The 25,539-nt window shown below is 43.4% G+C and overlaps 1 protein-coding gene across 2 annotated transcripts in view; it reads left to right on the forward strand.

Moving 5' to 3' along the window:
• The window catches only part of CLDN18 (claudin 18), a 29,189-nt gene continuing 4,705 nt past the window's right edge, over positions 1,056-25,539 (forward strand). Inside the window, exons 1-3 of one of the 2 annotated variants that reach the window (XM_021068338.1) lie at positions 1,056-1,331; positions 24,481-24,645; positions 25,247-25,364. In XM_021068338.1, the coding sequence (XP_020923997.1) occupies positions 1,112-1,331; positions 24,481-24,645; positions 25,247-25,364 (503 nt within the window). In that variant the 5' untranslated portion in view covers positions 1,056-1,111. 2 annotated transcript variants of the gene reach the window in all.

Raw genomic sequence — 25,539 nt, forward strand, 5'->3', positions numbered from 1 at the left:
TCTTATTTACTTATGATTTTGGTTACTTCTTTTATGTCTTTAACCAATATTATCTGATTTTCCTGGGGGTTCCATTGTAATTGTTAAGTCTTGGTGAGCTGGAGGTAGTTTGTGGGAGCTTGTTCTATTCCCAGCTGAGGTGGAACAAGCAACACTCTGCCTTCTTAGCTTATCCTGTAAATATGTGCCCTTCTCACTGTATATTTAGTGACATGTTATTCTCCTTTTAGTGCTTTTTTGTTGGTGATTTCTCTATTTAAAATGGCCTCAAGCATAATGCTGAAGCGCTGGCTTGTGTTACTTGGTGCAAGAAGGCTGGGATATGCCTGACAGAGAAAAGGATGTGTTAGGTCAGCTCCATTCAGGCATGAGTTCTAGTGCTGTTGGCCATGAGTTCCATGTTAATGAATCGATGACGTGTGTTAAATAAGGTGTCTTTAAGCAGAAACCCTCACTTAACAAGGCTAGGTATGGGCTGGTCGATGGAAATGTAACCAGAGGCTCATAGGAACCAAACCCTGGATTGGTTCCTCAGACACAACAATTCAGTATTCGCTAATTCAGTGTTCCTGGAGACTTTAGGAACAACAGTGGTTAATAATGAGAATTGGCTGTACTTCATAGCAGTGCTTAATGAGAATCAGCTGCCTTACCCAGGCTTTTAACTAAAGTGGCAGCAGTACCGTGGGAGGGCCACATAGATGAAGTCCTTTCATCTCCAAGGATTTTGTGGCTTAGCTCCTGGGAGCCCTGCCTGGCCAACCTGTGGGGCTTTTCAAGCAGTGGCCTCTGCTCCTGTTTTAAACTCTACAGAAGGGAGCCTGGCTAATCAAGAAAGAAACTCCCTCAAAAGGTAAACAGTGAGTAGGGTGTACAAATGGTGGAAAACAAATGGCTCTTGGTACCATGTTGTGGAAATTATCTCAGTCGGGTAGATAAAGGAGCAGGGCGAGCCCAGGTGGCACTGTTGAGTCCCCTCCTCCATTACCCGGCCCATTCGTGACGTGCGTGCCAGCCTACCTGAGAAAACTCCATCCCTACGGCACGGCACTCTCAGAACTGGGCTGTCCCTCTGTCGAGTGGCACTCCTTGTCAACCCCGTCAACCCACCATGGCCGTGACCGCCTGCCAGGGCTTGGGGTTTGTGGTTTCACTGATCGGGATTGCAGGCATCATTGCCGCCACCTGTATGGACCAATGGAGCACCCAGGATCTGTACAACAACCCTGTGACAGCTGTGTTCAACTACCAAGGGCTATGGCGCTCCTGTGTCCGAGAGAGCTCTGGCTTCACCGAGTGCCGGGGCTACTTCACCCTGCTGGGGCTGCCAGGTAAGGGCTGCTACCTGGCAGGATGGCGGGCGGGGGCATGGGCAGGGAGACAGAGGCAACAGGAGCCAGCGGCCCCTGCCTGGGGCAGAGTAGAGAGACCACGAAGAAGGAGGAGCAAGTGCCCCCACCACCAGGGTAGCAACAGGAGTGGAGGAAACAGTGAGAGAAGCTTCCTGGAGCAGGGAGAGCGCGTTTACCCCTAGCTGGATGGTACCCAATTCTCCCCAAGGGCACATTTTAAAAATAGCTCCAATAAGGCATTGAGCCTGGATCACCCACAGGTATAGAACCCAGGAGCCCAGGCTGTAACCATTTCCTACTTTTAGCCCCAAGTTCTCTGAATCTGAGTTGGGGCCTGTGAAATCCCCTGAACTGAATTTCATCTCCAGACCCCCTTGTGCCTGATCCCAGCTTTCAGGGGCCACCTCAGCAGGTGGCAGCAACAGAAAAGGGGCAGAGGAAAGGAACAGAGACAATGAACAGAGTGCTGTGTTTCTCTGGGGGGTGCCCCCTTCTCTGTAGCTTTAGGGTCCTGACCTCCAGAAAGTATTGGCCACATGGAACCAGCTTCAGGGCTCTCTCTGCAGGGAAGACCCTTGTGGAAATTGCGCTCTGCCACAGGGGGTGCAAAGGGGCAGGGGCTGTGATCCCCACCTCCCCAGCCTGGCATGTTGGCCACACAAGGATTTGTTTGCTTTGTAGATGGCAAATGTCACGTTAACTTGAAGAAAAAAATCAAGTTCTCAAGAGTAGGAAATGTTACAGTTGTCTAACTCAGGGAACAGAGTAAGACAATGAAGGCACTTGTCATTTTTATTTCTTAGTTCTTTGTTCCTTCCATAAATATACATCAAAGTCTGGAGTGAGGCATTGGTCTGATGTGGGCACAGTAAGGAGGATCAGAAATGGACAGTAGGGCTTCCCCTCCAGAAATTGCCCATTTGGCTGCAGGGTCAAGACTGAGACCCACAGAAGGTAAGAGGTGAAGATTCAGCCACATAATGACTTGGTCTTTTATATGTTCCACACTTATGGATGGAGAGCTCACTACCACCTCAGGATTCTGTGGTCTAGCAACCCCCAAAATGGGAACATGCACCCCAGGGTGGGTATGACAAGGTGATAGGTAGAGAGGAGAGGGGGCCAGTGCTGCAGGAGATGATGAGGGTGGACTGCTCAGGAAGAGACCCACTGATGAGGAAATCCCACAAGTGACCCTTGAAAGGTTGTTAGGCATCAACATCACAGAAGGAGAAACGGCAAAGGCTAAGGCATGAGGGTGCTCCCACCTGAGTCTGACTTGGGAGAAAATGAATGACCTTGGCTGGAGAAAAGGGTTTATGTGGAGAGGGATTGTGGAGAACCTTGAGTGCCAAATTGAGAGAGGAAGTGACTGGGTATAAACAGGAGAATGTGAGCCCGATCTGTGGGTGACCAGCTGCTGGTTCAATGGGGTCTTGCTCTACCAGGGACTGGAGGACGGCAAGCCACCTTCACGTCCCTGTGTCCTCTTTGCCCTTCCTGAGCCTGGAGACACACCGCCTGCTCTTGGGATTCTTCCCCACTTCCCATGTAAAATGCCAAAATCTCTTTAGAGGCTAGGACCTTGGTCCATGCAGAGCGAGGGGCCACAAAGGAGCATCAGCCTGAGGCTGACCTTACCACACACAGAGTGCCTGCATGACGCCTGAGGGATTCATAGGGCTTCACAAAGGGCAGATAACAATGGCAAATAGGGCACCAACACTTAAGCCAACAACTGCCTGGTGGACCTGGTGGTATCATTACTGCCCTTTAAGAAACAAGGAAGCAAAACTGGGGTAACTTGCCCAAGGTCACATAGAAAGGGAGCCAGGGCTCAGACGCTGCCTTGCCTGCATCTAAGCCCAAACTCACAGCCTTAACAGGGAACCCAAGGCTCTAAGACACAAAGGCAGCACAAAGGCACCTTCCTAGCCTCACCTCTTGCCTAAGACTGGGGCCGCAGTCTTGGGGGGCATCCTGGACTAGCGACAGCTGTCAACACCCACCCCTACTTATTTTGCAGGTGACGAGATGGAGACTCAGAGGGTAAAAAGACTTGCCCATGTTCACAGAGCTAAAACTGGGCCAGGCTGAAAGTGCTGTTAGGCCTTCTTTCCTTCTCTTAGAACCTTTGTGTTTGTTCGTATGTGAAGATCCTGTGGCTAAACAGTTCAGAGAAGTAGTTTTTCCAAAAGAATTTTATAGGAATCCCTTTTAAAAGAAAAAAATTCTTGCAGCCCCTCAATGTTGATTTCAATTATACTCATTTTAATGTCACTTTAATACACATGAGTATAGGGAGTTCCCATTGTGGCTCAGTGGTAACAAACCTGACTAGTATGCATGAGGTTGCAAGTTCGATCCTTGGCCCTGCTCAGTGGGTTAAGGATCTGGCATGGCTATGAGCTGCCATGTAGATCACAGACTCAGCTTGGATCCCATGTGCTGTGGCTCTGGCGTAGGCCGGCAGTGGTAGCTCTGGTTAGACCGCTCACCTGGGAACTTCCCTATGCCTCAGGTATGGCCCTAAAGAGGAAAAATATATATATACATACGAGTATAATAGATTTAAATTCCTAATGCATTATGTAATCTAAATACCATTTAAAAAAAAACCCTAAGAAACCAGAGTTACCCCTCTGGCTCGGTGGGTTAATGATCCATTTTGCCTCTCTGGAGGCACCAGTTGGATCCTGAACCCATGTTCAGGTGTGGCTGAAAAAGAAAAAAACAATAAAATGAAGGATCCTATGTATAAAAATACTTTTTTAAAAAAACTAAGAAACCCAAATGTTAGGATTCTTTGGGTGTTAGGGATTTTGTTGGTTTTCATGTGGAGTTTATAATAGGACAAAGATAAAGCCTCAAGCCTTATTTTGAATTTCTCCTTTCTCAGTGTTTTGACTTCAGTACTATTAAACAAATTCTCTATTTGCATGGGTTTGTTTTAGAAAATGGTATTAATAACTTTGAGGTACTCACATCTCACACTTAGCCACAACCCCCTCAGGGAATGCTCCTTTCCCATCTGTGGTGAGAAGGCATCTATACTGGCTGCTTTTGGCAGTGGTTTTGTTCATCTGAGGTTAGGTTGTGAAGCAATGCTACTGAAATGTGGCTTTCAGGCTATTGACCCAATTTCTTCTGGACCTGGGGAGGGAAAGGTCTCCACTGTGTATTCAATGCCCCTAATTATTGCATCGAGTTTGTGCAAAGACAGGACAGTGCAGGGCTTGCTGGTGATGCTGCTGGGGTATTGGTTCTGCACATAGGTGTCTAAGCTCCTGGTCCTAGTGCCACAAGTTGGGGAGAAATTCCCCTGACTCTGCTTCTGTCTGAACTGGAATGAACCCTTTGTTCCTGTAACAGTTGAAGTTATCACTTCATTCTCTTGACATAAACATAATCATAAACACCAATATAAACCTAAACCAAGAAAAAAAAAAAGCCTAAACCATAAGTGGCCAGCCAGAGCCACTTGTTTTAATTTCCTTCCCATTGCCATTGAAATGAAAGCACAGAATTTTTATATTTCCATAGAGAAGCTACACACTCCCAAGAATTCAGACACAGACACTCAGGCTCAGAGGGGAGAAGTCAGGGACAATGAAACACTCCAGAGAAACCCAGATGTAGGACTGGCATCAACCTTCGTAGACAAAGTCATTTCGCTAGAACCATAACTGGCTCCCTGTCCTGAGCTGACCAGGTTTGGACAAGGTTCCCTCTTGGCAGAGATAAGGAAGGAAAAGTAAAGCCTCCCCTCAACACAAAAGTATTAGAGAAATAAACAGCCACACAGAAATCCTGACACTAGAAAGAACATTTATTCATTCCACAAACATTTGTTGAGCACCTACTATGTCCCAAGCTGTCTGCACATGGGGAACATAGTAAAGTAAAAGACTCATAAATCCAAAAAGAGAGACAGAGGGTAAACAAACCATTGCCACACAAGGTTTCTCAATTTCAACAGTATTGACATTTTAGGCCATATAATTCTTTTTTGTAGGTTACTGTTCTGGGCATTACAGAATATTTAGCAGCATCCCTGGCCTCCAGCCACTAGATGGGAGTAGCAGCACCTTCCCTGCCCCCTAGCTGTGATGATGAAAATGTCTCTAGACATGGCAACATTGCCCCTAGAGGCAAAATCAGCCCCAATTAGGAATCACTGCAATAAGTATATTCATAATAGCAAAAAATTGGAAATGACCCATGTCCACTGATCAAGAGTAAACAAGATGTAGTCTATCCTCATGCTGGCATATTATTTTGCAAATGAAGTACAGCTGCATGCTACAACATGAGCAAATCTTGAAAACATTATGCTAAGTGAAAGAAGCCAATCAAAAGGACCACATATTGTATAATTCCACATATTGTCCTGAATAGGCAAATCTATGGACACAGAAATTAGATTAGGGGTTGCTGAGAGCTGAGGGAATGGAAAGGGTTGGATGTAGGAGCTAAAGTGTACGGGATTTCTTTCTGGAGTAAGGAAGATATTATAATATCTACTGTTTTTATGGCATATAACTGAAAATAATGAAAACCACTGTATTGCACACTTAAAAAAGAATCACTGCAATAAAGCATAGTCAGTGCCTTGCAAGGTACAGGGTGCAGACATGAGGAAAGGGAAGACATCCTAAAGGAAATGACAGCTGAGCGAAGTTATTAACGACACATCTGAGTTACCCAAGAAGATAAAGAGATAAAGGGTCTTCCAAAAAGAGAGAGAACATCATTAGAAAAGACACAGTGGCATGAGAGAGGGTAAGGCATTAAGAGAATTAAAATAACTTTGTTTCCTTTGTGTATGATAAAAGCTGGGGAGAGAGGCAACACAGGACAATGAGATATGTTAAACACTTAGGAATAATATCTTTAAATATTTGTCAAGAATCAAAATGAGTTCCCAGCGTGGTGCAGTGGAAATGAATCCGACTAGGAACCATGAGGTTACGTTTGATCCCTGGCCTCGCTCAGTGGGTTAAGGATCTGGCATTGCTGTGAGCTGTGGTGTAGGTTGCAGATACGGCTGGGATCTGGCATTGCTGCGGCTCTGGCATAGGCCGGCAGCTATAGTTCCGATTAGACCCCTAGCCTGGGAACCTCCATACGCCATGGGTGGCCATAAAAAGCCACCAAAAAAAGCCACAAAAAAAAAAAAGTATCAAAATGAAAAAAGAGGTTCACTAAGAAAAATTTGAAAGTCAATTAAATGGAAATATATACTACAGGCTCCTAGATAGCAATATTATAAAGATGAGAATTTGTTCCTAATTAATGTATAATAAAAATAATATATTTAATTAATTATATAATAATAATAAAATGCATTGAGACCTTACTCTGCACTAGGTATTGGTTCAAGAAATTAACATATATTAATTTACATTTTTGTAAATATAGTGTACATAATTATATGACTTTACATAAATTATCTTATACTTTGGTTTTCATGACAACCCAATGAGGTAAGTAGTAGTGTTATTTCCATTTTATAGATAAGGAAACTGAAGCACAAAAAGGCTGTACAATTTGCCCCATGACACCGTAATACTACATGGCAGGTGGGGGTTCAAACCTAAGCAGAATTTTTGCAGAGCCTAAGCATGTATGGACAACATTACAAGAATTCTAGTCAAAATACCAGTAAGAGTTTTCCTCTGGGAACTTGACAAGTTGGTTATCTATAAGAAGAAGATGAAAATAACTTTTAAATTTTTTTTAAGAATAATACAAAAGTAGAGAGCTAACTCTGCCAGATATTCAACCAAATGCTAAAGCTGTGAAAATTAAAAGGATTCTTTGGCCCAAAGATGGAACAGACAGGTCAATGGAACAAAGTCTAAAATTAGAAAGGCATATTTGTGAATTTCGCATAGATAGAGGAGGTTTTACAAAGCAATGGAGAAAGGGAACATTATTCAGTAAGTGCTGCAAAAAATATCACTTAGCTTTTTTGAGGGAAAAAAAAGAATTATAGACTGTAAGCCAAAATAGACTTCAGATTAATTAAATGTAAAAATACATAAATTTTCTAAAATTTTAAAATAATTCTAGTATCATTTCTAAATGGAAAATAAATTCCTAGGCATAGAAATGATGGAAGAAAACATAAAAGAACACTCATTTTACTACATCATTCAACAGATTTTTTTTATTAAGTACCTATTATGTACCAGGTATTGTGAGCATATAAATGGAATGCATGGAGCTCCATCGTGGTGCAGTGGAAATGAATCCAACTAGGAACCATGTGGTTGTGGGTTCAATCCCTGGCCTCGCTCAGTGGGTTAAGGATATAAAATTGCCTTGAGCTGTGGTGTAGGTCGCAGACTCGGCTTGGATCAGGCATTGCTATGGCTGTGGTGTAGGCCAGCAGCTGCAGCTCCTATTCACCCCTACCCTGGGAACTTCCATAGGCCAAGGGTACGGCCCTAAAAAGGCAAAAAAAAAAAAAAAAAAAGAGGGAGAGAGAGAGAGAGAATTGTTTGGAATTTGCCATGGTTTTTCATTTTTTCTTCAGACATAGCTTCATGTTAAGCTGGGATAATCCATAATGCATCCAGAAAGGAGACAAGAGAGCAAAATAGCTCCTGGCCATCTTGGGCTGCTAGTAACTTGGATACACCCTAAAAAAAATATGGCCCTGAAAAGCAAAAAATAAAAAAATAAAAATAAATGGAATGCATTACATTTTTTTCTAAAACCATGAAAAAAGCAAATAATCAGTGGGAAAAGATCTTCTTAGTATTCACAGCAGTATATTAAGATCCTTAACAAATAAATAATTCATATAAACTGACAGAAAAAGTAATAAAATTCCAGTAAATAAATGAGGAAGAAATACAAAGCGACAACTCAAGAAATGGGAAAAACAAAAACTCCATAAATTTCTGTTTAAAAACAAGTTTCAAACTCGTTAGTAATCAAAGCAAAGCGTTTAAAACAAGTGATTGCATATAATTTACCAAATTCACAATGTAGATAAGTGTACAGTGAGGCAAGATTTTTCAAATACTGCTGCTAGAAATAAAATTCATAGGAAAAAAAATCTAGTTCTCCATAAAAAACATTTTTTAAAACCTCACACCCTTTGACATCTTAATTCTACTCTTATGAATCTGCCCTAAAAGAGTAATCAGAAATGCTGGCAAAAATTAATGTGAAAAATGTTCACAACATTGTTTTTCATACAAAAAAATCTGGGGGAAGGGTGTAATCTAAAAAGATAAGAATAGATGCTGGAGTTCCCCTATGGCCTAGCAGTTAAAAGATTCGAGGTTGTCACTACTGTGGTTCTGGTCACTGCTATAGCGAGGGTTCAATCCCTGACCCAGGAACTTCTGCATGCTGCAGGTGTGGCCAAAAAAAAAAAAGATGCTAATTAGGTGAATAATAGCACTTCTATATAATGGAATATTAATATACTCAAATTAATACTAATTAATATGAGTATATTAATACTAATATACTCAATTTAACATTGAATATATTAAACATAGTTACAAGTTGCTTTAACTGCACATATATGCAATTAAGTGAAAAGAGCAAAACATTAAATGCATAATCTCCTAATCACGTAAAAATGAATACAGAGAATGGATAAAAAGAAAGTATGCCAGGAGTTCCCATCATGGCTCAGTGGTAACAAATCCAACTAGTATCCATGAGGATTAAGTTTGACCCCTGACCTCACTCAGTGGGCTAAGGATCTGCTGTTGCCCTGAGCTGCAGTGTTGTTTGCAGATACAGCTGGGACCCTGTGTTGCTGTGGCTGTGGCAAAGGCCAGTAGCTCCAGCTCCAATTCGACCCCTAGCCTGGGAACTTCCATATGCCACATGTGCGGCCCTAAAATAAAAAAAAAAGGAAAAAAAAAAAAAAAGAAAGTATACCAAATATTTTTTCTAGGATTTAAAATTATAAGTAAGATTTGCTAAATTTTTCCCTACCTCTGTATAACTGAATCACTTTTGTATACACCTGAAACATTGTAAATTAACTATACTTCAATAATAAATAAATAAATTTTAAAATTTCCCTGCTTCCAAACTTTCTATTATGAGCACCAAAAGGTAGAGTCAGAAATTAGGACTATAAAGGGTGTTAATATTTTAAAAGAAAAAAATCAATAGATGTATCAATTATTTGCCTCACTGATAATACTACTAATTTTACTCCTCTCATATTTCTAGCTATAATATTTTATATGGCTATTTGACTATTTTTCCTATTACCATAGATGGTTTTATGTTAATATTCCTATGATGAGGTGAAGAAAAGGTAGTGGAAATGTTTTCTCCAATATTAGTAAAATAAAATAAGCTCCTGGAAATTTACTAAACTGAAATGGCCCTGCCAGAACAATATATGAAACTGAACATGGAGATGATTCCCCCTAAAAAGTTAGCAAAAAATTTTTCTCCATTTGCAAGGTGATTAAACAATATCGTAACAACCCCACTAATTGTTAAACAGAATCAGACCATGAATTATCATTATTATTATCATGTATTATTATAATTAAACCATGAGCTATCGCCATCATTAGAGATACATTTAATTCATCTTAACAAAGCCTATTGCCATGAACAAGGAAGCCAGATGTTCCTCTGTGGGCCCTCATTTACTCTTTGACAGTGATAACTCAAGCAGTGGTCCACTCATTTCAGAGCACAAAGACTCACCAGGAAGTGAAAAATCCCATCCTCCAGATGTTTTAAAAACATGTCAATATTTATTTCACATAAAAATAGTGTGTAGACTTACAATTTCTACTAATTCAGTCTTCCTCCTAGATAGAGGGAGCTTTAGTTTACCCTTTAAAGTTAACTTCCCTGGAGGTTCCCTTGCGGTGCAGGTGTTTAAGAATCCACCATTGCCATTGCGACTGTGGTACGGGTTCGATCCCTGCCCCAGGAACTTCCACATGACACAGACACAGCTGAAAAAAAATTAACTTTTCCTTCCTTCAGAAAAATAAAGCCACCATCACTATTTCAAACAAGAGAAAAAAAGCTTAATGTGTTATTACCTGAGTAACCTTTTTGCCTGTCTTGAAGTTTTGCATAAAAACATTGGCATAGGGGTGTGGGAGGGAGAACTTCCATGAGTGAGAATAGATGACTATGATAACTTTTTCTTTTTAATTTTTCCATTTTCAATCTACTATTTGGATGGTACTATGGTCAATGTGTGTCGGGGGAAGAAGGCAGACAAATGGCATAAGATGAACAACTGGAAACCAAACTCTTACAGACCTCCTTGTGAATAAAAAGCCTGCCTCTTGGTTGAAACGAGAGTAAAATGAACTCTGTCCACAGAAGAAGTGGCAGAATCATCCCTGAATTATTCCAACATTTTCCTTCAATTGGTCAATCCTTGTCTACCAGCAGAGACCAGAGTCACATTTTCTAGCTGTCCCATCACCACCACTACCACCTTTTAGACTTGGCCTTGTAGTTAAGTTCAGGGAATTCAAAGCCACTAACATGACTTCACCTAAGTCAGATAACACTTGCTTACTCTCTTCTCTTGGGATTTCTGGCTTATTCTTCTTTCTCTACAAACACTGATCACAGAACGTAAAGCAAGGTGTGCGGTCGAGGGGAGTGTTGCCTCCATTCAAATCAGAGGGGAGACCTTGCATATTTGCTTTCTGTGTTTGCTGGGAATAAAGCTGTGGGAGTGGTATCTGGGTGCACCCAAGATAACATTGAAATGTCCAGATGCACAAGCTTGTTTCCTGGAGAACATGCATAGGCTAGAGATTGGGGTATGGGTGTGTGTGGGTGTGTATCAGGGTACTGACAGCCAGATTTGGAGAGAGTCTCCTTAAAATGTACCTGAATTCAGAAGCCAGATATGCATTACCCACAGGAAGCAGCAGCTCCATCCATTCTCCAACCTAATTCTAAAATCAAATTACATAGACAAAACGCAATGGCTGATCAGGGGCCAAGTCTCTCTTTCAGGTGATTATATAATTCCTGATGTTTTGACCAAATGTAGTGAAAACTTTGCTCCAAAATGCAGAAGTCAGTGTGTGAGAACTGCCAGGGCTCTTAAGTATTCCAGTTTAGTCTTCCCCTATTACAGACAAGAAACTGTGACCCACAGAGGTTGAGCCATTTGCCCCAAATCACCCAGCACATGGCAGATTAAGGACAGTGTCAGGAGCAGATCCCAGGCCTTTCCCTAACCAGGTCAGGGTGTCTGGCCCAGGCAGCACTGCTCCGCACTCCTGGCCTTTGGGGGACTTCTGCTTCTGCCTCTGCCTGCCATGTGGTCTTCTCGTGGTTCTTGCAGCAGGAGTGAAAGGGCGAGATGTCAGTCAGTACCGTGCCCTGCTTCTGTTCAACCCAGTTCCTGTATCTGTGGACCAAGAGCCTATCGCTAGGATTTGGCTTCCTGTTTGTTCTCAAATGTGGGGACAACTTTGCCTGGCCCTGCCACTCCATATGGAAACAAAGAGCCCCAGACTGGAAATTAAGATGGGAGCTCCACTTTTGCCATTTTTAAAGCAGCCATGGTTCAAAGCACTTGGACAAGTTCCTTAACCTATTTGTACCTGGCTTGACCCCCTCGCAAAAATATGGGTGGGGAATAATAATACCTGCCCTACACGTTTCTGTAAGATCCGAACGGAAAGATGTCAGTGGAACGTGATTTATGAGCTAGGAGGAGAAAATGCGAACATCTGGTGAAAGAGAGATCCTTGGGGCCATTTTTTTTTTTTTTTTTTTTTTTAAGTGTGGTCAGCCCAAGTGGTTTCCGTGCCTTTCCGAGGCTGAGCAGAGCCTCGAGGAAGGGCTTGTGGAGGGTCTCAGTGGTGCTTTTTCCCCAGATGGCGGCGCGCTTGCAGCAAAGCTGGAGCCCGGAAGGGGCGGGGGGGTCCGGTCAGACCGCCGCGCCCTCAAACCAGCTGGGCCTGCCCCTTGCTCAGCGGGACAAGTGCCTCTTGGGGCTGCTTCCCTAACAAATGAAAAAATAATGCCCTTGAACCAAGAGTGAAACTGAACTATCTAAGGAAAACACTGTGAGCAAACACCAAGGGCTGAGGGAAACCATCTGATCAGAGCAGCTTCGCAGCAGGACGAAGGCGGCAGCTGGGCGGAAGGACCAGGGCCGAGGCCATGTCCACCACCACATGCCAAGTGGTGGGCTTCCTGCTGTCCGTCCTGGGCCTGGCGGGCTGCATCGCTGCCACCGGTATGGACATGTGGAGCACCCAGGACCTGTACGACAACCCGGTCACCTCCGTGTTCCAGTACGAGGGGCTCTGGCGGAGCTGTGTGCAGCAGAGCTCGGGCTTCACCGAGTGCCGGCCCTACTTCACCATCCTGGGCCTGCCAGGTAGGCAAAGTCAGGCAGGAAGGAGCCTGGGAAGTCAGCGCGGGGTATAACCCTCGCGGCGATAGCTCAGGATCAGAGGTGTGAATAAGAGAAGTTGGCCCCGTGATGAAGAGCGCTCAAGTCATGGCGGAGAACATTGGAGAATTCCTACTCAGGTCCAAGGAATTGCTAGTAAGGAAGTGGGTCATGAAAAGAATGCGTCTCTCTTAAGGGGAGGTTCGTGATACTAGAACAGACAATGTTTCTAGAGGAGAAAAGTAACTGTGTGGGTGCATATGCGTGTGACTTGCTTCTGCCTGCGCGAATACGGGACTAAGGATGGAGGGTGGTGACCATTTCCTGACACCCGAAAAAGTTTATTGGGAGCTAATATCATTGAATTTTCAATTCAGTTCAGTTTTTCTTTGAAAAGCTAGAGTCTCTGTAGGTGCCAGAAAGTATATATTGTCATTTAATTATAAATATCCTTTCCTGCATTTGTGTTGAGAGGTTCTGGTGTGTATTCCTGAAACACAATGCATGGCAGAATATAAATTATAGACTTATACTTTAATAATGTCAGAATGTAAATATAATTGTAGATGTGACATCTTTTCACCCCTGCAGATGAAATAAGTTAATTAGGTTGTGATGATTGTACAACTATAAATATAATGAAATTCATTGAATTATTTTCAAAGAAGATGAAGTAAGTTAAATCTCTCTTTCCAATCCAGATAATGATTTCAAATAGGCATCTAGGAACTTTGCATTCTAGATATTATGTGAGCTCTACTTGTATTAATTTTTTTAAGTGAAAAGAAATTTAGAATCAGGCTTATCCATGGCTCCAAGAAGTGGCCAAGATGTGACTTTGGTGAGAAAAGGAAAACAGTACTGGGTTTTGCTTCTCTGAAACAAACACCTTGTGGACAGGTATTTGGGAATAAATTTGCAAGAAACTGTTAAGAGCCTGTGAAACCCTTGAAATTCATTTGGGAAAAGCAGTTCAACTAATTCATCTCCCATTTGCAGAAAGAAATAGAAGGTGAGTGACAGAGTAGAAGGATTGGGATACTGACTCTATTTCCAGAAGCCACTTGTATTGCAGGACAAACCGATCATGGACTGACACCTGATCAGAGAAGAAGGGGGGGTAGAACTTGGCCCAGAGGAGGAATGATGCTACGGTATGAGGGCAAAAAATCAGGAGGGAGGATATGGGAAACTGTGGATTGTAGAATTGCTAGCTACACCTAATTTTAACCATTAAAGGAAAAAATAAGATTGATCTTACATTCAAAATTAAGACACGACATTCCATGACTTCAGCTCAATAACCTCTTCCAGGGCCCCTTCACATGTTATCAATCTCTTGCTCATTCTGTATCTTTCCGTGGAGCTCCCAAATATCCCCAGTCCCCTAAATGGCCAGACCCCATGGCTGCCACTCTGGCTTGTATTTCCTGGTCTACTGTGGGATCCCATCCTTCCTGAGCACCTCTTAGAATCTCTCCTCATCTCCCCACCAGCTATCTATTCTCTGCAGAACAAGGTCTCCTCCCTCCCTCTCTCCAAGGCCAACCTCTCCACCAGGGTTCTGGAGGCCCCACACGCTCCCGTCTGGTTGTCCCTGCTGATCAGCCGCTCTCTTTCCTCTTTCTTCTCTCCTCCTCACTTATGCTTATATTTTCCTTTCCTGAAAAACCTTCTCTTGATTCAGATCATTGTCAAGTTCTGTCTCTCTCTGGCTTACTGACAACCAAATTAAGTTTTTCTACCACCCCTCCCTCTTAACTGCTTAACATCTGGCTTCTTTAGTATTTGCATGTTTGATTGTGGCAGAAAGTCAGACAGAATTTGCCAATCACCAGCTTCCAGCTCTCAGCTCTCATCTCCCTGGATATTTCAGAACCCAAACACTTTCCATCGTTCCCCACTCCCAGCTGAATTAGGCTCAGACGTGACAGCCTGGCACCCACACCCTCCAATATCCCTTACCTCCCTTCCCTGACCCATCTTTTACTGGTCCTCAGGCCCCAGCCTATGTTTCTCCCTGTCCACTTACTATCCCCTGGGCCTGGACCCCAGTGCCCATTAGTTCCATTGCCCAAATGCCCCCTCCTCCACCCTAACTGCCATCTCCATGTGCAAGAAGGCACACCTTCCATATGCAAAGTCCAGCTCAAATACCACCTCTTCCCTGAAGCCTCCTCACATCCCCAAATTACACAGGATCCCACAGCCCTCTGTACCACACCCCGAGCCTTCTGACAGCGCTGTGCATGCTTCCCACCCCTCCTAACACTGCTCACAAATCTGAAACCCTGAAAAGCTCCAGGCAACCTTCACAGAAGTGGACCCCAGCCCGGCCTGTCTGTGTCAGGGGATCAGGATCCCACTAAAAGCCAGGAAAGACATTTCTAGGGACTACGTTGTGGAAAAAGAAATACTTTAAATCACTGATAATGTATGGCTGTGGAGAACAGTGTGGATTTTAGAAGAGCCAGTCCTCAGGTAGCAGGAGTGACTACAGTGTAAATTGGCATCCTGAAATGCAAATATTTGCTTGATGACTTAAGATGTGGCTGACTGATGGAGGTGAGGGAACAGTGGGAAGATTACCAGGAGGAAAAGGCTAGAAAGTAACTCAAAAGCTGAAGGCAGGAACCTAAGGCAATGAAGCAGCTGGAGAGGAGGCTGCACTACGGGGTGGCTTGTGGACACTTGAGAGGCTCCTGAGGGGGCTGAAAAGAGTAGCATGAACCAGCCAGGACCCAGCACCTGGAGTGGACTTGACCATCAGAAATAGCTGCTGAAAGCACGTTCTTGCGCATGACAAGAGGCCTAGGGAAAAGACATCTGAAGCAGAGGAGCTGGGAGAAATGCCTAGAGGTGGAAAGGGAAGGTTGCCGAGAATTTAATTTTGACCTAGAACTCAAGGTTGTGGCGGGGGAAGGACCACTGTCCTGCAGAGACGTAAGCCTTCAAGTGCTATAAAGGCAAGAGGCAGATACCATTATAATGCTTTAATAATCATAGTCATCACCACCAATTACTCAATTCTTCCTAAATATAAGCTCTTTTCTTGCAAAAACCTCACTTAACTTTTCATTCATCTGATAAAGATGTATCACGTTTAGTAGGAACTGACAGCCATAGAATAACTTAATCCCATTCATCTAACTGTATTATATAACCTACAGATAAATGAAGGAGGTAAATGGTGGTGATGGCAGGATGGTTGACCTGTATATTTCCAGCTTTGTATAATTTATAGCACAAGATCTCTCCACTAGATTCTCAGCAGTTAATGTAGCGTGTAATTCTCCAAAGACAGTGCCCAGAAATAAAAGCAGCTATTGTTTATTGGACTGCACCTAAACTCTCCAGTTTAATCTTCACAGCAATACAAGGAAATGTGTATAACTTCATTTTTATGAAAGTGGAAACTAAGGCTCAGAGAGGGAGGCAAGGCAACATGCCCAAACTCTCATGAATAGAGGATTGCAGAAGCAGGGTATGAACACAAGACTGAAAATTTTCCACATCGTGTCTTTTCCCCTGCTCATCCTCATCCAGCTAAAGGGGCTTCCTTATGATTGAAGGGATAGGTCCGGGCTGGAGCACATTTAGAGGGTATCTTGGCATTTTGACCCATTTATAGCAATATCATGAACAATGCACAATTAAGTTTACTAAGTTTAAAGGGTGGATGATTTGTCTGTCATTCCCACTTGGAGACTGAGGGGAGGAAAAGGCAAAAGGCAGTCAATGAGCAGGGTGGAGAGGAGGCAAAGACCTGGCAAACTCAGGTCTCTGGCCTCCATGATGGTATCATAGTCAAGTGATTTTTTTTTTTCCTAATGCATTTGCAAATATTTGGATTGTATTTGGTGCAGTGGCAGGACCCTATGGTTAGAGACAGGTGAGTTGGGATCAAGACCATAGCTGGGCCACCTACATCTCTTGACCTCACTTTGCCCAGGCGTAAAATGCCTCACAGGAAGCCATTTGTGTGAGAGCACTCTGTGACCCATGTTTAAGATCTGGCTCCTGGTGTCATTAAGTCATTACTGTCCTGTTCACACCACCCAAAGCTCTCAAACAGAACATCTAATCTTCCAGATTTTTTCTTCTCCAAAATCAAACACCTTTTATGAATCCAAATATCCAGAGTAAAGATTATTTAGGGTCTTTTTTTTTTTTTTCTCCTATCCATCCCCCGTTCCACCCATGTTTTTACACTTTACTGGTTCTCAGCCCCTTTGCAGGCACTGTCTTTCTTTTGCACAACTAGTTACATTTCCCCTTTACCACTTCAATGTGGAAACACAGCCACTGGAGAGCTAGGGAGTTTCCCATCAACCTGTCAGTTATATTTCCATACACAGGGCAATTAGAGACAGGGGCAAGGGTGGTGGTGGTTAAAGAAACCACATTTAATTCAGAGAACAATTCAACAAAATCCAAAGCAAAAGTCTGTAAGGGAAAAAAATATGAAACTGCTCTTGAGTATCCTTTCTAAAGGAGCTGCCTTGTTTCTTCTTACTTTTGGCTGAATGCTTCACATAAAGTTTAATGCTCGTAATCCTGTATAACCAGCTCGTTTTTCCCCCATGTCTGGCAGAGGAAACTGGTCCTAAGAGGTAGTGATTATAGGTTAGTTATAAAGTTGAAATAAGATCTTGGGGAGGCTCTTGGTTTGGGGTCAAGCTGCTTTCCTTTTCTTCAAAAAAAAAAAAAGAGATGTTTTCGCACAAGCGCAACTTTTTAAATATGTGGACAAACATCTGAATGTGTACATACTCTTGTACATCTGAAGGAGGTCCCACAGGGAACTGAGAACACATCTACAAAGCCCAAGAGAACCTTTACCTTAAGTATAAAATGAGGCTGCTTGCTCTGATTTCTCCATGATCAAAGCTATATAGACCCAGGAATCAGGATGCCTCCTCAGCTTGTGTTGTGGAGGTTGTTGCTTTCGATAGCAGGGGCAGCCACCCACAAAGCATCACACTCTAACATGGACCAGTCAGTGATGAGGCATCATTTCCTGGTGGGGCACACATCATCAGAATTATATAGTTGGAGCCTACTTTAGAGTTGAAAAAGGAGGCAATGAGAACGGAAGCCCCTACGCTGCCTCCCCCACCAGCCCACTCCCTGATTCATTGCCCCACCAATTCCTGAGCCCATTTTTTCTGATATTCCTCCCTACCCTGGTCCAGGCCTTTCTCTTCCTCATTTTCTCAAATCTTCTTCCACTTCAGCCCTTCACACCCTCTCATGCATGGCTTTTTCAAATCCTTGACCATATTTTACCACCATCTGAGAGGATTCGCGTTTGTACACAGTTAATACAAGCCAAAGCCATGTGGGTTTGGCGAGAGATAACTTGTGGGCTTTTGAATTGTTCTTTTTTTAATTAATTTTACACAATTTTTAAAGGTTACTTTCACCAAAAAACAAATATTGGCTGTATTTCCCATGTTGTACAATCTGTCCTTGAGCCTATCTTACACCCAATAGTTTGAACCTCCCACCCCCCCATATTGCCTCTCCCCCCTCCTCAGCACTGGTTTGTTCTCTATAGAGAGAGAATTTCTTTTTAGGGAAGGGGAAGAAACTGAAACTTACTGAGCCTGGCTTCATTCTATGCTGGGGCCAAGCAGCATCTGATCTTCACGTCTCTGTAAGAAATATCTCTGTCCCACTCCAGAGTTGAGGAGACTTAGCTTCTGTGAGTTTAAATGGCTTGCCTGATGATAATCACTTGACATCACATCATTCTGTAGGATTTCACAAGATACCAAAGAACCTCCATAGTGGTTCCCTGGGATTTCTGGACAACAGAGGCTCTTCCGCCTTGTTCTGAAGAGCCTTCCCTCTGAGGTCTGGCCTCAGACTTCCCTCCTCAAAGCTCCTCTCCTTTGGACTCCTCTACCAGCCCTTCCTACTTCCAATCTGGGGCCAAACTGTGCCTAAAGATATGAGTCCTCTCCTGTCCTCCACCCCAACAAAAACCTGAGATCCAGACCTTTGGCTCCCAATGTCTCATCAGCCCCACCCCCACCTACCACCAGCTCAGTGACATCAGCCACTGGGGACTCTTTCCTCTCAACACTCCACTCTCCCTCTTCACCTTCCAGTTCACCTCCTTTCAGCCTCTCCACTTCACCTTCTCCTGAGCCCTCTTGAAGGCTGTTTTCCCAGATTATTCCTTGTAATTTTATATCATGAAATCATTAAATGAAAATCACTAGAGTTCAGGCCAAAGCATTAACATGTCTTTTAAAGTTTCCCCAGGAGATGCTAAAGGACAGCTGGGATTGGGAACCACACCCAAAGGCACCTTGCCTTTCAGTCAATAGCTACTTTGAGGGAATATGATATATTGCAACAGGAGGGAACATTGAGTTCCCATTTTTCCATTTGCTTCTCTTAGTCCTGACTCCTGCCCACCCTTCAGGTCTGATAATGCTTCTTTGTTCATTGAAAAGAATGTTGTAGTCACACCTTGGGTGCAAAGAATCAGTCTCCAAAGCCCGTTGACTCACCTGTTATCAGCTGATAAGCCTGGACCTCTTGCTCAGAATACCAAATAAGAGACAGTGGCTAAAAGAGAAATCTACCTCCTTTGGAAGCAGTTCCTCTGGTTACCCACCTATGGAGAAGGATTAGAAACCCAGATGGTAGAAACTTCCAGATGGAAAGGAAGTTCAGGTCACCACCATGCACCTCCATGGTCAATACAAGATATAGGGGAGTTCTAGCAATGAGTAGTGAACATTTCCCCTCACTTCCTGGCAACTGTCCCCGTCCTAGCTCCCACCCTCAGAAGAACCCCCCCCCAGGGGTCCCCAAAGCAGAGAAGAACTTGGTTCATCCATCCAGGTCCAGAGTTATGGCTCTGACAGCGGCCTTGCTTTGTCCAACCACAGGCTAAAAGAAAGTGCTAAGGGGCATTCCCATCATGGCTCAGTGGAAACAAATCCAACTAGTATCCATGAGGATGCAGGTTTGATCCCTGGCCTTGCTTAGTGGGTCAGGGATCCGGCATTGCTGTGAGCTGTGGTGTAGTTCACAGATGCAGCTCAGATCCCACATTGCTGTGACTGTAGTATAGGCTGGCAGCTACAGCTCTGATTCAACCCCTAGCCTGGGAACTTCCATATGCCTTGGGTACTGCCCTAAAAAACAAAAAAAAAAAAAAAAAATCTAAGGAGTAAGAAGTAAAGGGCTAGGACTAAGCTAACCTTAACCCTAGAAGGAGATTCTAAAAAATAAAAAGGAGCTCAGGGTCAGAGTTGATTCCTGATTCAAAGCAGGTATCAGTGTTCATCAGAAGTCCAGAGGTTGGGAGAGAGCAGGAAAGAAATGAAGCCTTGTCACGCAAACCTGACCCAGCAGACATAAGAGGGCAATGGAGAGCCTGAGTCAAAGGCTGACCAAGACAGGCTGGCTAGGGCTCCAGTTGCCAAGGGCTCCTATGGCACAGCAGCAGCCACTGGCCACATCGGGCAAGCCCACGGTGCATTTACCTCCCACCAGCCAGTGTCGCCGACCTTTCCAATCCAACAATGTCAGAGAAGATCACAAACTTCAGCCACAGCCACAGCACAGTGGTGATACCTTTCAGGAACAAATAGAAGAACCACTGAATTGAAAGAGATTCAATGACCCCATCTTTGCCAAGAGTCCAAAAGTATAATTTTGTGTGGAATGAGGAAGGGACATTCTTTATCCTGCTTGGTTAATATTGTTCATTTTTTGTTGGTTTGTTTGTTTTTGGTTGGTTGGTTGGTTAATTGGGTTTCAGATGTTTTAACCAAATGCTTTGCCAGGTGCTTCTCAAAATGGATTTTGTTCTCTGAATGGCTTAAGGCTTAAAATATCAGAACAAGGGCAGTTTTCAAAACCTCTAACAGGTTCCTAAGTAGATTTGAAGTTCATAAGAAGCCCATGGGGACAAGATGAAAGGAAAGTCAAAATCCCTTCCTCCTCTCTTATCAGTTTTCTGGTAGCAACATACAAAAGCAGAAGAATCCTGAGGATGTTTTCTGAAGTCTGGGACTGTCCCACAAATGTCCTCTCCATAGCTGTCCTGAACCACAGGCTTAGAGTTTAACTATGTGTGTTAAAGAGAACTAGAACTACACCATGAGTGACTATCAGAAAATGGTTCTATTATGATTACTTAGCCAAGGTACTCCTAAGGTGAAAAGAAATTTAAGAGAAGTTACTGTCGCGGCTCAGCAGTTAACGAACCTGACTAGCATCCAGGAGGACATGGGTTCGATCCCTGGCCTTGCGCAGTGGGTTAAGGGTCTGGCATTGCCTTGAGCTGTGGTGTAGGTCACAGACACAGTTTGGATCCCACGTTGCTGTGGCTGTGGTGTAGGCCGGTGGCTACAGCTCCAGTTGGACTCCTAGCCTAGGAACCTCCATATGCCACAAGTGCAGCCCTAAAAAGACAAAAAAAGAAAAGAAAAGAAAAGAAATTTAAGGTTCAGGATTTCCAGTGAAAATATAATCCTCCCAGGTTGTAAACTGCTTGAAGACAGATTATTTCTCATGAAGCTTTATTCCTCCTACAGCATCTGGCAAAGTGTTTTGCAAAGAATTTGAGCATAAAAATACTTGATAAATGGAAGTTCCCTGTGGCACAGAGGGTTAAGAATCCAGCGTTGTCACTGCAGTGGCTCAGTTCGCTGCCATGGCCTGGGTTTAATCCCCAGCCTGCATGTGGGTACAGCCAAAAAAAACAAAAAACTGATAAATGAATGAATGAATTCCTGGATGAGCATCTGAATATGTTGACGTATGACCATGAGAGTATACCAACCTGTGCTGGGTTCATTAAAGAGGTGTAAATGAATACACAAGTCAATGACACACACTTGCCTTTGTTAATGAGGAAATAGATGGGGTGTGTTTGTTCCCAGTAAATTTGGGGCCAACAAAGGCATTGGGAAAGTTTCTGGAAAATAGAGGCAACAGGCTAGAGCCCTCTTATATTAGGAGTGGATCCAAAGGCCACTGTTAAGCCTTCATGATTTGTTTTCATTGGACTGGGTCGCCATGGCTTTAGCATCACAAAGCTAAAAGCCCAAGACGTCAGTGTTCATCAAGTCTCCCAGGAATGAATGGTCAGATCCTGGAGTTGATTCACACCTTAAACTATCACGTTTACCCTGGGATTATACTTGTTAATAGGGCCAAGCCTCGTGATAAATGCTTATAGAAATCTCTTCCTAGCAAAGAAGCAACATTAAAATCAGAAGTTTCTGTCTTTTTTTTTTTTTTTTTTTTGGTCTTTTTGCCTTTTCTAGGGCCACTTCTAGGGCATATGGAGGTTCCCAGGCCAGGGGTCTAATTGGAGCTACAGCCGCTGGCCTACGCCACAGCCACAGCAACATGGGATCCAAGCTGTGTCTGTGACCTACACCACAGCTCACAGCAACGCCAGATCCTTAACCCACTGAGCAAGACCAGGGATCGAACTCGCAACCTCATGGTTCCTAGTCGGATTCATTAACCACTGCACCACGACGGGAACTCTCCAAAATCAGAAGTTTCTTTAGGAAGGAGAGAAGCAAAATCAAGTGAATGGAGGTCAATGGCACAGAAGCAGAGTAGCTGGTTACCATCATCTCTACACAGGGAGATTCCTGGTGAGAAAGTTGCCAGGGCCTCCATTCCTCAGACACTGCCGAAGGCTCTTTAACAAATTCTGCATGATCTTCCTCTCCTGTTTTCAATATTTTTCATTGATTGCCAATTCTTCGGTCATGACAAATTGCTTTGTGATACACACCTCGGAGTGAATAAGTAGGCAGCTCACTGATATTGGCTGTATTTGAGATGGAAATCTTCCCGAAGAGATTGAAGAGAATTGCTCCCAGGTCTCCCTCGTCTTGAGAGTCACATTTATAAATAATCTCCTACGACAAGTAATTCCCTGAGATGACTTTTGGAGAATATTCCTTTATATATTCTTAGCATCCATTTCAGAGGATGACATTTTATGGCCAAATCTCCAAGTTTGGAATATACGTTCTGTGGGGAGCTTACAAATCCCCTACCTTGCTGGCAGCCAGAACTTGGTCTGTTTTTCCAGGATGAAGTACTTCAGAACAATGTACTGTGATGGGAAAATAACCACTTTGAAATAGGCCTGGGTTTGACCCCCACCTCAGCTTTTCCTTTGTTATGTGTCTTTGGACAGGTTATTTAACCTTTGAGTCTCAATTTCTTCTATTATAAAATAGAGGAAATAGGAGTTCCTGCTGTTAAGGATCCACCTGGAATGGCTGGACTCATTACAGAGTGTTAAGGATTCAATTGGAGCAGCTCAGGTTGCTGTGGAGGCACAGATTTGATCCTCTGGGTTAAGGATCCTGCATTGCTGCTGCTGTGGCATAGGTCACAGCTGTGACTCAGATTCAGTCCCTGGCCTGGGGAGTTCCATGTGCCACAGATGCAGCAAAAAAAAAAATTAACTAATTAAAAAATAATTAATACATAAATAAAGGTGATGATATTACCTACATTGCAAGGGTTTTTTAATATGATGTGTAAGAAGTCCCTAATAGTTTTCAGTTAAAAGCAGCACTTGAAATGGATATGTGTATATGGATAACTGAATCACTTTGCTATACAGCAGAAATTATCACAACATTGTAAATCAACTAGATTTCAATAAAACTTTTGGAAATAAAAAAAATAACACCAATAAAATATCCAAGGTAAGATGTTAAAAAAATGTAGTAATTGGCTATGACAGCCAGTGTAGGAAGGAGCTTTCTGCTTTCCTTCACCTGGTGCTTCAGTTCTGCTCTATTAGAACTACCTACACCAGGGGGAGTTCCCTCTGGAAGATACACAAACTCATTTGTCTTCTTTTGTAAAATTCATTAAGCTTGTAGCAGACATGTTTAAATGACTGTCTCTCGCCACTTTGGCATAAACTCCACGAGGGCAGAGATCTGTATATTACTCTCATCCCCATGCCCAAGCATGGGGGCCCATTAAAAAACTGTTGAAATGAGCCACTGACTTTAAGGATGCACTGGAAACCACTTTGGAAATATCTGGAGGGGGAGGTCGCTGCTGGAGAGTCCCAGCAGGACGTGCAGCTTCTTTTGGTTCCTAGAAAGGGAAATGCTAAAAAATTGTGGTTGCACTGAAAGGCCTGAGTCTTTTTATATATACTCAAAACCTACATGTCACCATGACCTTAGTAATCCTTTTGGAAAGAAGCAACAGTACAGTGTCCTTGGCATACCACCTGTGACCTTGCTTTATTATAGACTATAAATGAGTTTTCCTGAAGTGGATCCAACTCTGAAGTATTGAGCCCATATGGAAAGACTAGAGAAGAAAATTCCTTGGGTTAGAAGTCAAAGTCACTGTTTTACTATGAGTTCTATCAGCCATTTCTCCTTCTTGGACCCTAGATTATCAAGCTTTGAAAAGAGGAAATGAAATAGCTAAATTCCCTCAGCCCTCCCAGCTCCAACAGTTCTAATTTTCTCCTGCTCTAGACAATTGAGTGCATGTCTTTCACCAATTAGGGGATTGGAAGCAGGTGGTCTTGCATTTTCCACAGTTTCATATCCCCTGACAATGACAAGGGTCAGTTTTTGGATTTGCTCTTTCTTAGAAGTTTGGTGCTGGTTGATTGTGGTTCCTTTGTTGTATTAAGCCAGAGCGCAATCAATCATGTTGAGGTGGTCTTACCTGTCCGCCTGTGTCCTAACCCTCTTCCCGCAGCCATGCTGCAGGCAGTACGAGCCCTGATGATCGTGGGCATAGTCCTGGGTGTCATCGGCCTCCTGGTGGCCATCTTCGCCCTGAAATGTATCCGCATTGGCAACATGGACGACCCCTCCAAAGCCAAGATGACACTGACCTCGGGGATCATGTTCATCATCTCAGGTACCCCAGGAGCCTGGGCTTTCCTCTCTCAAATGGGCGTCAAAGCAAAATCATCCTGGCAGAGGGAACACAGCTTCTCCCTGCTGGGTGTGGTTTGAACCTGGATCAGAGCTTCACACACTGGGATTCAAGATCTGAGCTGAAGGCTCAATTACAGTCCACGGAAGGTCCCTCTTGGCTGCCATCCTTACCTCATTATAAAAGATTCTCAACTCTAGGGTAGTGAAGTGACTCGATCCCTAAAGGCATTATTTTGGTGTGAGACTTTAGAAAATGATTTTATTGGGAAGAGCTCTTGACATCATCAAAGGACCTGCCCCGAAATATTTCTGCTAATTGACCCCGGGTCCCAAGATCAAAAATCTCTTTCTGCACAGAGACAAGTCCTTCTGCAACTAGGGAGATAAGAGAGTGTGAGGGTCTAGCACCAAGTCTAGCTCATAGTGGGAATTCAGTAGTCCATGCCCGGAGTGACCATCCTGTTATAGGAATGGGCTATTCTGCAGCTTGCTCATCTAAACTCATCTAAGCATACATTGCCTAAGAAACAATGTGATTCCTTCAAAGTTGACCCTGGAGCTTTCTCGTTCTCTGCCCACAGGTCTTTGCACAATCGCTGGAGTGTCTGTATTTGCCAACATGCTGGTTACTAACTTCTGGATGTCTACAGCTAACATGTACACTGGCATGGGTGGGATGGTGCAGACTGTTCAGACCAGGTAACCTCCTCATCTAGTCTGAGTATTCTGTGGTGAACGTTGTTGTAAAAATCCGATTAAAACATATGCCTAATGTGATTGTCAGTGCCTGAAATAGCAAAAATTTATCAGAGGCAACCATGCCATATCATAAATCAACAATGATCTGTAAATTCATAAACTTCATTTTGGTGAA

This window comes from Sus scrofa, chromosome 13, assembly GCF_000003025.6.
Source record: "Sus scrofa isolate TJ Tabasco breed Duroc chromosome 13, Sscrofa11.1, whole genome shotgun sequence".
Classification (NCBI taxonomy): Eukaryota; Metazoa; Chordata; class Mammalia; order Artiodactyla; family Suidae; genus Sus; species Sus scrofa.